Below are 15,387 nucleotides of genomic sequence, written 5' to 3' on the forward strand. Positions count from 1 at the left end.
TTTGTGGTTGATGTTGCAGGGTAAGGTCCTGAAGACGAAAGATGTTGGATTCTTTCCGAGCAATGCTGTGAAGCCCTGCCCATGTGTAAGTGCCACATCAATGATTTTAAGAGAAACAATTACATTGTTTTATTCATTAGCCTGAATGCTTTAACGTGAGCAGAGCTGCTAGAGGTTGTAGTCACCTGGATACATTGGGTACAAGGCAGGAAGAAACCTAAACAGAGCAGTTATACATCTGAGGGCAACACCCACCCACTAATTCACTCACTCATGCTCACACATTCACATTTACTAATTCTTTTCTCTTTTGCTTGTATTTGTTTTCAGGCAAAACCTATTGATTACTCTTCCCAGCCCTGGTGAGTTTACATAATTTGTAAATGTATTACTAGTAGTAGTATTGTTGTTTTGTTGTTATTTTAATTATATTGCACTTCAGTTTTTGGTTATTATGCCCCTGTATTTGGTCTTTGACCTCTGATATACCTTCTGTACCTGGCAGGTTTGCGGGTGGCATGCAACGGATACAGGCTGAGGCGGAACTGCTGAACAGGAAGAATAGTACATACCTGGTGAGGAATCGAGGGCATGACAGTAATGAGTATGCCATCAGCATCAAGTAAGTCAACATCATCAGCATTTACAGTGATGTGTGTACAGTGGGGTCAAAAAGTATTTAGTCAGCCACTGATTGTGCAAGTTCTCCTACTTAGAAAGATGAGAGAGGTCTGTAATTTTCATCATAGTTACACTTCAACTATGAGAGACAAAATGAGAAAAAAAAATCCAGGAAATCACATTGTAGGAGTTTTAAAGAATTTATTCGTAAATTATGGTGGAAAATAAGTATTTGGTCAATAACAAACAAGCAAGATTTCTGGCTCTCACAGACCTGTAACTTATTCTTTAAGAAGCTCTTCTGTCCTCCACTCGTTACCTGTATTAATGGCACCTGTTTGACCTCGTTATCTGTATAAAAGACACCTGTCTACAGCCTTAAACAGTCAGACTCCAAACTCAACCATGGCCAAGACCAAAGAGCTGTCGAAGGACACCAGGAAGAAAATTGTAGACCTGCACCAGGCTGGTAAGAGTAAATCTACAATAGGCAAGCAGGTTGGTGTGAATAAATCAACTGTGGGAACAATTGTAAGAAAATGGAAGACATACAAGACCATTGATAATCTCCCTTGGGGTCAAGATCTCATCCCGTGGGGTCAAAATGATCATGAGAACGGTGAGCAAAAATCCCAGAACTACACGGAGGGACCTGATGAATGACCTGCAGAGAGCTGGGACCAACGTAACAAAGGCTACCATCAGTATACACACTACGCCGAGAGGGACTCAAATCCTGCAGTGCCATTCGTGTCCCCCTGCTTAAGCCAGTACATGTCCAGGCCCATCTGAAGTTTGCCAGAGAGCATATGGATGATCCAGAAGAGGATTGGGAGAATATCATGTGGTCAGATGAAACCAAAATGGAACTTTTTGGTAAAAACTCAACGCGTCGTGTTTGGAGGAAGAAGAAAAACCCAAGAACACCATACCTACTGTGAAGCATGGGGGTGGAAACATCATGCTTTGGGGCTGTTTTTCTGCAAAGGGGACAGGGCGACTGATCCGTGTTAAGAGAAGAATGAACGGGGCCATGTATCGTGAGATTTTAAGCCAAAACCTCCTTCCATCAGTGAGAGCATTGAAGATGGAACGTGGCTGGGTCTTCCAGCATGACAATGATCCCAAACTCACCGCTCGGGCAATGAAGGAGTGGCTCCGTAAAAAGCATTTCAAGGTCCTGGAGTGGCCTAGCCAGTCTCCAGACTTCAACCCCATAGAAAATTTGTGGAGTCCGTGTTGCCCAGCGACAGCCCCAAAACATCACTGCTCTAGAGGAGATCTGCATGGAGGAATGGGCCAAAATACCAGCTACAGTGTGTGCAAACCTGGTGAAGACTTACAGGAAACGTTTGACCTCTGTCATTGCCAACAAAGGTTATGTTACAAAGTATTGAGTTGAACTTTTGTTATTGACCAAATACTTATTTTCCACCATAATTTACAAATAAATTCTTTAAAAATCCTACAATGTGATTTCCTGGATTTTTTTTCTCATTTTGTCTCTCATAGTTGAAGTGTACCTATGATGAAAATTACAGACCTCTCTCATCTTTCTAAGTAGGAGAACCTGCACAATCAGTGGCTGACTAAATACTTTTTGGCCCCACTGTATGTGCGCAATATGATATAGGTTGGTATGTACATGTAAACGTGTAAGGTCGAGCCTTGGCACTGAAATGCAATAATAAAAAAAAAAGCTAATTTGCAGGTTGCTTGACCGAGGTAGAACTATACTGTGGCTAAAAAGCCACAAAAAAGGGATAATCACAAATAAATAAGGTGGCCAAAATAACATAAACAAAATAACAGATGAAAGACACAAAGAGAAACACAACAGACACACAGAGAAAGAGGATAAAAAGGGAAGGTTCAGAACTCAGAACTGGGTGTCGCCCTATGACAGCTGCTTTGACTATCTGCAACAACTAATTTGTAATTTGTTGGGTGAGCTGAAGGGTGCTGCACACAGGATATGCCCTCGCATTCTGACAGATCTGAAATGCTTTTGCAAGGAAGAGTGGGCAAAGAAAAATTCTAAATTAAAATGTGCCAAAACAAAATGTGCCAAATCAAAATGTGTCATGCTGATAGACTCCTGCCCAAAAAGACTAAATGTCCTGCCCAAAATGACTAAAATCAAAAGGTGCTTCAACAAAGCATTAGATAAAGGGTGTACATATTTATGCAACCACATTGTGGTTATGAAATCACATTCCAACCACATTATGAATATGATTAAGAAAGCTGATTACTGACAAACTGAAGTCTCAAGGATGTACACACATTATCAGTTGTAACAACACTCACAGTCTCACTCTCTATCTAATTGATCTATCAATCCCTGTCCCTCCTAACCCCTGTGTCAATGCTCATTATTACACTGACTTCATCAGCAGAATAAATTAATCAAGTATTGACCCTCTAATTATTTGCATGCTGCAGGTTCAACAACGAGGTGAAACACATCAAGATCTTACTTAAAAGTGGCTACTTCCAGATTGCTGAGAACAGAAGGTTCAAAAGCATAATAGTAAGTTGAATTCATTCGATACACTGAATTATACAAGTAGTTGCAACCATGCAGTCTAATGAGCTGAAAAAAAAAAGTTTTTTTTTTTTTTTTTTTTTTTTTTTAACCAATGCCTGTATCCCTCCACTACCTCGTTGCCCATCATCTGCTAGGTAATGGTAACACTCCTCTCAGTAATACCATCAATAACAGATACATTTTTTGTTTGTTCCATTTATTTCATCAATCACTTTATCCTGGTCAGGGTCATGGAGGGTCTGGTTCCACCAGGAAACACCAGGCACAAGGAGGAAAAAACACCTGGAGCTAAACGCTCTGAAGCCCCACTTGCCCCAATCACCCTGTGTGGCTCCCCATTTAGCACTGTGGAATCCTTTCAGTTTTTTGGCACCATTATCTCACAGGACCTCAAGTGGAAACATGAGCTTCCTTATGAAAAAGCACAGCAGATGATGTACTTCCAAAGGCACTGGGATATGCAAATCTGCACATTGGTAATCTATCGCTGTTACATGGCACTTTAAATAAATGCAATTAAATTGTACTTGACTGCTTATTTGCACTGCACATTTGATCACTGCACATACTGCTCCTATTGTGAACAATAGGGAGGGGGGGGGTTGGTTTCTTTACTTATTTCCTTTTCCTCAATTTGCTAAATTGTTGTATACAAGCATTTAACACCTAAAGTCACTCGACTGTTCTTAGCATCACAGCTGTAAAGATATTTTGCGTTCTGTTGCTTAAAATCACAAAAACAGTATGTTTTTAAAAGGATTACTCTCCAACTCATTCTCAATCAGTGTCCTCTCCGGGGTGTGTTACTGCATTGCGCCCAGTGATTCTGGGGAAACTGAACCTGATGCTATATTATCTATTAAAAATTCTCATTTTTTGAATCTCTATTCTAAAAATGCGGGCACCTATAATTGACTCAGCCCTTTAGTATGTGTACATCTGACCATGAGCTTTTTGAACATGCCATTTCAAACTCTGGCCATTAATATGAACTTCTCTTCCCTTTTGTGTGCAAAGTGTGTGAACAGGGAATTCAGCATCTGTCAATTTTTATCAATGTGCCAACAGTGTGTACACCAGTGTTAATTAGTTGGTTCCTGAATAATAGGAATTGACTGATGAAAACTGCTTTTTATTGCCTCGTCTGTTTTCCTTTGAAAATGCTTCTCATCTGCAGCATTTTAGCATTATTACATCAAAGAAAGATCAAGCTCTTCTATCATTTACTTCAGAAAGCGCTTTAAGATTTGATTTCACAAATGTTATTTGAAGAGCATTACTGGATTGTGACTATGCCTGTTTTATTAAATCAAAGAATTTGAGTGTGCATCTATCATACAGGTCTACAGCCATGACCAACGGTTAGGAATTAGTTTTATTTTAAAAGTTAGCAAACAACTTCTTGATATTTATGTTATTCACATTTGTAGCTAATAAGTTAACATGTCGTGTTTCAACAACTAAAATCTTAACATGTAGTGTTGCAACAACTAAAATAAATAAAATAAAAAATTATGCCTGCTAGATGGCGCCCAGCCAACCGGTGGCAACACCGAGATTCGAACCGGGGAGTTCAGAAACTCGGTGCTGGTGTGCAAGCGGAATATCCCGCTGCGCCACCTGGGCACCATGTGCAGCATTTTAAATCATGATGTTGTTTAATCTTATTAGCCAGTCTAATTCCAAATCGGGTTCTTTGTATTTATCCGTGCTCTATAAGGGGGGCATTAATAATGTCTTCTACACACTCTGAAGTGTATTTTGTGCCCTATTTGAAGTTAATTCCAAAGATGCAGTGACCTTACAGACATTTTTTAACATTTTGCTAAATTACAGACAGGTAACAATATATTCACATGGAGGAGCGAATACTAAGGAGGGCCACCTCTAAATATTTCATAATGCTCCTGTATAAATCCTGACTAGATTGTGATGTGAGATCTAGTTCAGAGTCTGCTTCCTAAAACCAACCAGCATCACTTTCCTAAAATATGGGAACATTATCATCATAAGTTTGCTTCCACCTTACTTAATGAGCTGCAGCAGACGCTGTTGTTTAAAAACTTCCTTTGGCTTCTTTCTAACATAAACAGGTCCCAATAAAAAAATATATGGTAAACATTTATTATTTCACTATATAGTTTTTTTCTGTTGCGCAGGAGTCATTGTTTTGTGTTTCTTACACCAAAATAAGCATTGTTATCTGTCTTCGATATGGAAGTAATCTGTGTGTGTATGTGTGTTTGTGTGTGTGTAGGAGTTAATTGAGTACTATAAGCATAATTCGCTGAAGGAGGGGTTTAGGACACTTGACACCACACTGCAGTTCCCCTACAAAGAGCCAGAGAATGGTGGAAGTGGTAAGTGCACACTAACTCTATATACTTACCCTACAAACTAACCCTACACACTTGCTTTACACACTCATCCTATATACTAACCCTACACACTAACCATAAGCACTTAACTCAGACACTTACAGTGTATCACAAAAGTGAGTACACCCCTCACATTTCTGCAAATATTTTATTATATCTTTTCATGGGACAACACTATAGAAATAAAACTTGGATATAACTTAGAGTAGTCAGTGTACAACTTGTATAGCAGTGTAGATTTACTGTCTTCTGAAAATAACTCAAAACACAGCCATTAATGTCTAAATGGCTGGCAACATAAGTGAGTACACCCCACAGTGAACATGTCCAAATTGTGCCCAAAGTGTCAATATTTTGTGTGACCACCATGATTATCCAGCACTGCCTTAACTCTCCTGGGCATGGAATTCACCAGAGCTGCACAGGTTGCTACTGGAATCCTCTTCCACTCCTCCATGATGACATCACGGAGCTGGTGGATGTTAGACACCTTGAACTCCTCCACCTTCCACTTGAGGATGCGCCACAGGTGCTCAATTGGGTTTAGTCCATCACCTTTACCTTCAGCTTCCTCAGCAAGGCAGTTGTCATCTTGGAGGTTGTGTTTGGGGTCGTTATCCTGTTGGAAAACTGCCATGAGGCCCAGTTTTCGAAGGGAGGGGATCATGCTCTGTTTCAGAATGTCACAGTACATGTTGGAATTCATGTTTCCCTCAATGAACTGCAGCTCCCCAGTGCCAGCAACACTCATGCAGCCCAAGACCATGATGCTACCACCACCATGCTTGACTGTAGGCAAGATACAGTTGTCTTGGTACTTCTCACCAGGGCGCCGCCACACATGCTGGACACCATCTGAGCCAAACAAGTTTATCTTGGTCTCGTCAGACCACAGGGCATTCCAGTAATCCATGTTCTTGGACTGCTTGTCTTCAGCAAACTGTTTGCGGGCTTTCTTGTGTGTCAGCTTCCTTCTGGGATGACGACCATGCAGACCGAGTTGATGCAGTGTGCGGCGTATGGTCTGAGCACTGACAGGCTGACCTCCCACGTCTTCAACCTCTGCAGCAATGCTGGCAGCACTCATGTGTCTATTTTTTAAAGCCAACCTCTGGATATGACGCCGAACACGTGGACTCAACTTCTTTGGTCGACCCTGGCGAAGCCTGTTCCGAGTGGAACCTGTCCTGGAAAACCGCTGTATGACCTTGGCCACCATGCTGTAGCTCAGTTTCAGGGTGTTAGCAATCTTCTTATAGCCCAGGCCATCTTTGTGGAGAGCAACAATTCTATTTCTCACATCCTCAGAGAGTTATTTGCCATGAGGTGCCATGTTAAATATCCAGTGGCCAGTATGAGAGAATTGTACCCAAAACACCAAATTTAACAGCCCTGCTCCCCATTTACACCTGGGACCTTGACACATGACACTAGGGAGGGACAACGACACATTTGGGCACACTTTGGACATGTTCACTGTGGGGTGTACTCACTTATGTTGCCAGCTATTTAGACATTAATGGCTGTGTGTTGAGTTATTTTCAGAAGACAGTAAATCTACACTGCTATACAAGCTGTACACTGACTACTCTAAGTTATATCCAAGTTTCATGTCTATAGTGTTGTCCCATGAAAAGATATAATGAAATATTTGCAGAAATGTGAGGGGTGTACTCACTTTTGTGATACACTGTATACACTAATCATGCACACTTACCTTACACACTTATCCTATATACTAACCCTACACACTAACCATAAGCACTCACACACTTATACACTATTCATACACACTCATCCTATATACTAACCCTACACACTTAACCTACACACTAACCATACACTCCCTAGACACTAACCAATCATACTTTAGTTACTAACCTTGCACACTGACCTTACACACTAACCCCACACACTTATCTTACACAACCCTACACACTAGCCTTGAACACAAACCTTACACACTAACTCGACATACTAACCCTACACACTTATCCTACACAACCCTACACACTTACTCTACTCACTAACCATACACACTTAGTCAAGTTAAATTTATTTGTATAACACTTTATACAATAGACATTTTCTCAAAGCAACTTTACAGCATCCAAGACCAACAAACCAAAATCCCATGTTGAGCAGGCCAAAGGTAACAGTGGCAAGGAAAAACTCCTCTAAAATTAAAGAATAAAACATTGAGGGCAAGGAGATTATTCAGAAGTAGTGGGGCTAAGTAAGAAAATTCTCTTCCACACTGTGATTTTTTTGAGGAAATATAAGTAACCCGGCACCTTGTGAATGAAGTTAATTTGCTAGGTTGTAGTGCTTACTTTACACACTAACCTTACACACACACACACACCCTACACACTTAACCCACACATTTACTCTACACCTTAACCCTACACACATTTCCTACACACTACACCCACACACTAACCATACACACTTACTTTACACACTAACCTTACACACTAATCCTATGCACTAACCTTGCACACTAACCTTACACACTTACCCTACACATCATCCCTACACACTAACCTTACACACTAAACCTACTCACTAACCTTTCACATTTACCCTATACACTTAACCTGCAACCTTACCCTACACACTAACCTTACACACTAAACCTACTCACTAACCTTTCACATTTACCCTATACACTTAACCTGCAACCTTACCCTACACACTAACAATACACTTTTACCCTACACACTAACCTTACACACTAAACCTACTCACTAACCTTCCACATTTACCCTATACACTTAACCTGCACCCTTACCCTACACACTAACCATACACTTTTACCCTGCACACTAACCCTACACACTAACCATACTTACATACCCTACACACTTAACCCACATGTTTACCCTACACCTTAACCCTACACACATTTCCTACACATTACACCCACACACTAACCATACACACTTACTTTACACACTAACCTTACACACTAATCCTACGCACTAACCTTGCACACTAACCTTACACACTTACCCTACACATCATCCCTACACACTAACCTTACACACTAAACCTACTCACTAACCTTTCACATTTACCCTATTCACTTAACCTGCAACCTTACCCTACACACTAACAATACACTTTTACCCTACACACTAACCTTACACACTAAACCTACTCACTAACCTTCCACATTTACCCTATACACTTAACCTGCATCCTTACCCTACACGCTAATCATACACACTAACCATACACACTAACCCTACACACTTACTTTACACACTAACCTTACACATTTAACCTACACACTAACCTTAGTCAAGTCAAGTCAAATTTATTTATATAGCACTTTTTACAATGGACATTGTCCCAAAGCAACTTTTCAGAATCCAGAACCTTACACACTGTCACTTACACATCTACCCTACACATTTAACCTACACACTTACCCTACACACTTAGCATACACCTAACAACCTTACACTCTTACCCTACACACTTTACATTAACCCTACCCGTACACACTTCCTCTGCTTTGTACTAGTATGCGTGGCTCAGCTTCTTTATGGCTGCTGTAGAACTGGATGTAATAACCATGTATTTGTGCAGGTATTAGCTGGACCATCAGCGCTTTGCCTCCAACTGCATTTTAATTAAACACATTTTTCACCTCTTTTCCCCCATGCTGCTCCTTTCCTTCTCTTTTTATGCCCCTCTTCAGCACCATTGCTGTGCAATTTAACTTTTGTTTCTTCTGCTGGCTGCACCTTCGTCTCCCCTTCCTCTGCCCCCTTCTGGTCAGGTAGAGTTACTGCATTAGTGCTTTCTGTCCTCTGTGCCTTCTGTACTAATCCATCCTGCCTCATTGTACATTGTACTGTGTGTGTGTGTGTGTGTGTGTGTCCTGCTTCAGCGGATCTGACAGTGCATGTCTGAGCTCAAAGATTCAGTGCTGTGAAAAAGTCATAGTTATCCAACATGCACATTACCCTTGTGCAAATACAGTTGCTTCTTTACTAATATCTGGTCACACCACCAGTAGCAATTTATAATCTTATACTGTGAAGGAGTTAAGCTTCAGTGCTGATTTTCAGACATGAACTGCTTGTTTTAGGTGTTAACATTTTAACATCGAATGTGGATTTCTGGTAAAGAGTGAAATTTATTGTTCTTTTAACAACAGCAAGTCATCTGGGTAGGACTGTGACAACAACTGTATTATCATAATACTGTGGTTATGTAATGCCTACCGTGTTGCCTACCAACTGTTTTTTCTTTGCTCTTTTGAAATAATGATATCTAAATCTTGCAGTGCAAATAATGCCCAGAAAAATTGTCTTGGTTTTCTTTTTCTTTGTTTGACTTTCTTTTTTCCTACTTTTTAACTTTCATTCTCAGTGTGTAATGTGATTTAGGTGTTGAATCAAAGTGCTTCACTCATCTGTAATCAAAACAGCCACTGCATCTCTGATTGGATTCAGCCCAGATTTACCAAAACCACTCACGTGGAGTGGATACACAGCAGCACTCCCCATCTCTCTCTCTCTCTCTCTTTCTTTCTCTCTCTCTCTTACACACACACACACATTTGAACTGGTGGAGAATGGTAATAAGAAGCTTTTGTTTGGATCACACACTTATTCTGCTAGAAGCTCCATCAATGGCTATCTATAGATGTTATAGAAAAAGATGATTGCAGAAGCTATGATATAAATTGTGTTTCAGTTTCTCCCACAGTTGTTCCCACAGTCCATTGGTTCCTGGTATAGAATAGTATCCACAGTGTCCTGATTTTTAGTGTACCCTAGTTTTCTTGTTTCTCCTGTTCTTTGTTTAAAAGTTTCCTTCCAGAGTCTAATAGTTCCCAATGTACCCTAGTTACCATGTTTCTCTAGATACTAGTTTTCTCTACCCTGCAGAGTCTTCTAGTTCTCAGTGTACCCTAGTTTCCATGTTCTGGAGTTATTAGTTTACCATACCCTTCAGAACTTTGTAGTTCCCAGTGTAGAGTAGCTTTCTTGTTCTCTATTTAGTAGTGTACTATGCCTTTTAGAGTTTTTGATTCCTTCTTGTTTCCTTTGACTACTTTTTAAGGCACATACATTTTTACTGTATATTACTTCCAATTCTAAATTTGGTTATACTGTTTGTTGTGTTTCACCGTGTGTGACCCATCAACATCATCATAATCATGTTTTCCTTGTGGCCTTATGGTACAAATGCTAACACAGGATTACTATGTCACTTACCTGTCTCTTTCTGTCTCTCTCAGTATTAACCCCGAAGGTGATTGGTGTGGCGATAGCAAGGTATGATTTCTGTTCTCGGGACATGAGGGAGCTCTCCCTGCAGGAGGGAGACATAGTGAAGATCTACAGCAAGTCCACCACCAACGGTTGGTGGAGGGGAGAGGTCAATGGACGGGTGAGTCTCCTTACATGTGATATGCTTTTTTATTTTTTCAACAGCAAAGTTTTACTGTGGCTGCTTGGCAGAGCTGGGATTCAAACTTTTAACCGTAATAGGCCTTAATTAATTAATTAATAGTACTCTAAACACAGAGGTTATGATTTGGCCTGAGCGCAAATGGACTGAAAGACAGTGGAAATGTAAGCTGTCAACAGATGTCAAGGTCTTCATGCCAGAGACCAAAGGGACCCCCTAGACTGTTATCAGTGAAAGGTGCAAGCACCATGGTATATGGGGGCATGGGTGACTTTCTTATGAGTTAAAGTACCATTGATGTGGAGGCGCATATTGGGATTTTACAGAGAGGCACATAATGCCATAAAGGTGACGTCTTTTCCTGGGAAGCCTATGGTTATTTAATCAAACCAGTGCCAGGCTTCATTGTGTACATTCTACAAGGCTATGTGCTTGACTCGCCTGCCTGCAGGAAAATCAGACAACAGCTACCACAGATTGTTAAGCAGCCTTGAAGTCTTAAATCAACCAAAAATGAGCAAAAATTCCATTTGTAAAACTGCAACAATTAGTGTCCTCAGTTTCCAAACAGTTAAAATGTCTCATTAATAGTATAAAATATGTAACAGCAGTGTTGATAGTAATACTAATCATGACAGAAATTATAACATGTCTCTTTTGCTGTTTAGGTGGGCTGGTTTCCCTCGACGTATGTAGAAGAAGGAGAGGGGTGAATAGGTGAAGCTAGAAGAACAAAGTGAACTCTCTATGTTTACACAATTTACTGGAGCAAAAGATGGACTCATCATGATCAACACCAGTATGCAATACAGAGAGGACTCTTACTCCTTAAGATTGTCTCTCAGCCAATCAGCAGGGACTGGACTCTCAGCTTATACCCATGATCGTTTGTTCTCCCTTTCATTGAGACAGACACTGTGATGGCATTTCCACGCCTATGCTGTTGTGAATGAATGAGAGAGTGTAGGAATCCCCATATGGCATTCCTAAATGTGTGGCACCATAACCATGTGTTCCATTAACCTGTGGCATTATTTATTAGTCTGTCCATCCTCAAGATTGTACGTCTGCTTTTCAAGAAACACGATGCGATCATCATAAGCAGCAGCAGCAGCATCATCATTGTATCAACAATGTCGCTACTTGATTCTCACTGTTAGCTGGTGCATGTGTGTCGGTCTGTTGCATTGTGGTAGTGTACAGTTGAAGTCAAAGGTTTACACACACCTGTACTAGAGATGTATATAAGAGCAGTGTTTGGATTCGACTAATTTCTTTAACAGTTTTTTTTTCTGTGACTGAATAATTGGAACAAATTCTGCCCTGTTCAAAAAACTTCACAAATAATTGTAGAATCTTTAGGGACAAAAATAATCATACAACAACTTGATGATGACTAATTTATTTTGACTATATCAGGTGACTTCTCTGTGCTTATATAAATAGGACTAGTTTGACTGCACTTGCTAAAAAGTACATAAAGTATTGGTCTTGGCCAGTTGTGGCTCCTGCCAGATCTCTCAGGGGGCGCAATTTTTGCGATGATGGCCAAGGTGATCTGTTCAATGAAAAAATGAACAGCTAGCTAACTGGATATTGTCATCATGCATTAAGCCATTTGTTTTTTCTGGTCAAATGTAGGTTCTGTAGCATTAACTCCAGTAACCACTAGACAGCACTATCAATATTTCTCTTTTAGCTACATACTGTACAGTATTTATGGACTGCTATATCAGGAGTTTATCGTAAATATCTTCTTGAATAAAATTATTTTGGCTCTACATCATCTATCAGTTTGCCCTCACAAATAACTTTGAACATGGACAGAGACCAGCTTTACTATTAATCAAATAAAATTAAGTAAAGCCTTCACACTCACAGTCTTCATCACATAGCATTTTATTTTAGGTGCAGCAGATCCAGAATAGGGCTCGGTGGGTAGCACTGCCGCCTCACAGCAAGAAGGTCCTGGGTTCGAACCCCAGGCGAGGCGGTCCGTTCCTTTCTGTGTGGAGTTTGCATGTTCTCCCCGTGTCTGCATTGGTTTCCTCCGGGAGCTCTGGTTTCCTCCCACAGTCCAAAAACATGCAGTCATGTTAATTGGAGACACTGAATTGCCCTGTAGGTGAATGGTTGTGTGTATGTGTGTGTGTATGTGTGTCTGCCCTGCGACGAACTGGCGCCCTGTCCAGGGTGTTACTGTTTGCCTTGTGTCCATTGAAAAGCTAGGATAGACTCCAGCACCAGCCCCTTCCCCAATCCCCCCCACGACCCTAATTGGATAAACGGTTTAGAAAGTGAGTGAGATCCAGAATAAAGATTGGCATTGGCACTGGGGCTGATGTGCAATGAATAAAAGACTTATGATGGATGGATGGATGGATGGATTTATAGATATTATTGAATTAAACAGTTGGGGAGATACAGTAAGTGCAATTACAATTCAAAAATTACATAACTCACTTGTATAGAAATTAGGCTCGTCTCTCTTTGAATGACTGAATGGTACTTCTCTTAATGACACCATTGAGTTGCACCATCAGATCGCTAGCTGCCCCTATTATCCTCAAACCAGGTTACGTATGATGTAAGCCCAAAAGTGCTACCCCTTCCGGAACCCATACAGATTGCATTGCAGTGACTACAGTTGGAAAAAAAGCCTTAACACAAGAGTCTTAACATGAGTCAATCACACTGAAATCGGTACTGTACGGAACACAACTTGACACTATTGGGCTATGATAGATAGACAAAACAAACTGTCCAGAACAGTCAGTTAATTTAACACTGAGGTAGAATGTGAGAGAATTTTTTTTTTTCACCATCGCCATTTGGTGGTGCGTCACCCAATTGCCCTAAGGAACGAGACTCCCCTGGCATTGAGAAGAAAATATAAACTCTCACCTTATACTTAGAGGGTGTAATTTGTACATGTGGTCTAAACCACCAGCAAATAAGTCAGCCATGAATTAAAAGTGTGTGGAGCATGGACAACTTGTCCACAGTCAATCAAGCTTTACAATAATACAGGCTTAGATGCTGCTTCAAAATCAGCACCTTAGAATTAGAAGTTTGTTGTTAATTCCATGGACAGTTGAAATTCCAAAGGGAGCAGGGGCTTCTTTCTTGCACAGCTTCCTTTAATCCCATTGCATTGTAACGCTTGCTTGGCTGAGGAATGTGTCACTTAAGTTTCAGCAGCTTCTAAATTATGACTGGCGTGCTTTCTAGTGGATTACATCAAACCATCTAGAAAAATGTTCTCTCAGCCTTAGGTGACATATCGGGTTGTCTTTCTTATCTTTATGGCAAAGAGTCCACTTTTCTTGTAATAGATGCAGTCAAACTAGCCCTATTTACATGGACACAGAAAAATTACAAGCTGCAGTCAATCATAATAACTAAGATTGAATTAAGCGGTCATGAAATCAAGTTAAATGACACTTTAGAGCTTCCTGTGCCACCGAAATACTCATCTTGGCTATTGTATGTTTATTTTTCACCAAGTTAATACCCTCCAACTATTAAGTCAGAAATGATTGAATAATTAAAATCCCAAGACTGCTATGAAATACACATACCTAAGCAGTGTATGGAAACCTTAGACTTCAGCTATATTCATCCTGTTGTTTTTTTTATTAGGCAGTATGCTCTTGGCACATTTAGGACATTTTTATCTGATTTACAACTAATTCTTTAAATTTGGTACTTGTTTCTGCAGGGCCGTACCTATTACACAAACCCAGTCTGATCCACCACTGGGAAATTACAGCAAAAAACTCTGACTGATACAGTGACATGTTTTGAATATTTAAATTCACTTAGCCTGAAACTGTCTTAAATCTAAAGTCAGTTTAATGTGTCGTTTTATTTATGTCCATAAACACGTACCAAACATTCTGCTTGTAAAACAGTGGCGTTACTTGATTGAGAGTATTTTATTTAAATTAAAAATTAGAATTAACCTGAATAACTTCAACATGAATTTGCGTAACTCCAGCTGTATTGTAGAACTGTTGCCACTAGATGGCAGCAGCAATAATGCATAAACCGCTCTACATTTTCTTGTCCAGTACTTCCATTTTAAAGAGCCCACGTTTCCTTTCTTGCATCTCTATGTCTGACCCTCTGTTGGTAACTCCCGATCCTGGTCAATACAAAGCCCAACCTGTGCAGTAGGACCCAATAAACTCTTTCTGTGTTACATACTAACATGTCAGGTTTCCACCAGCCCACTTCAAAATATCTTCTGGAACATAGAGGAACACTAACTGAATCTAGAACATCCTACATTGACTCATCTATAAACATACCAGAAAACCAGTCTATTATCATACCAGCACTATTTCAATAACATGATGTCCAAGTCACATTATAGGGTGACCAGATGCCCCCCATGACAGG

At 40.3% G+C, this 15,387-nt stretch overlaps 1 protein-coding gene across 2 annotated transcripts in view; it reads left to right on the forward strand.

The window, feature by feature from the left end:
- LOC134309788 (guanine nucleotide exchange factor VAV3) overlaps positions 1-14,956 on the forward strand; it is a 142,237-nt gene extending 127,281 nt beyond the window's left edge. Inside the window, exons 21-28 of one of the 2 annotated variants that reach the window (XM_062991102.1) lie at positions 20-85; positions 331-362; positions 506-622; positions 3,067-3,154; positions 5,430-5,532; positions 9,260-9,340; positions 10,811-10,962; positions 11,652-14,956. In XM_062991102.1, the coding sequence (XP_062847172.1) occupies positions 20-85; positions 331-362; positions 506-622; positions 3,067-3,154; positions 5,430-5,532; positions 9,260-9,340; positions 10,811-10,962; positions 11,652-11,696 (684 nt within the window). In that variant the 3' untranslated portion in view covers positions 11,697-14,956. The remainder of the gene's footprint in view (positions 1-19; positions 86-330; positions 363-505; positions 623-3,066; positions 3,155-5,429; positions 5,533-9,259; positions 9,341-10,810; positions 10,963-11,651) is intronic. The other variant, XM_062991101.1, reaches the window with a different exon arrangement.
- The last annotated feature ends 431 nt before the right edge of the window (positions 14,957-15,387 follow it).

The sequence above is a fragment of the Trichomycterus rosablanca genome, chromosome 3 (assembly GCF_030014385.1).
Source record: "Trichomycterus rosablanca isolate fTriRos1 chromosome 3, fTriRos1.hap1, whole genome shotgun sequence".
Lineage (NCBI taxonomy): Eukaryota > Metazoa > Chordata > Actinopteri > Siluriformes > Trichomycteridae > Trichomycterus > Trichomycterus rosablanca.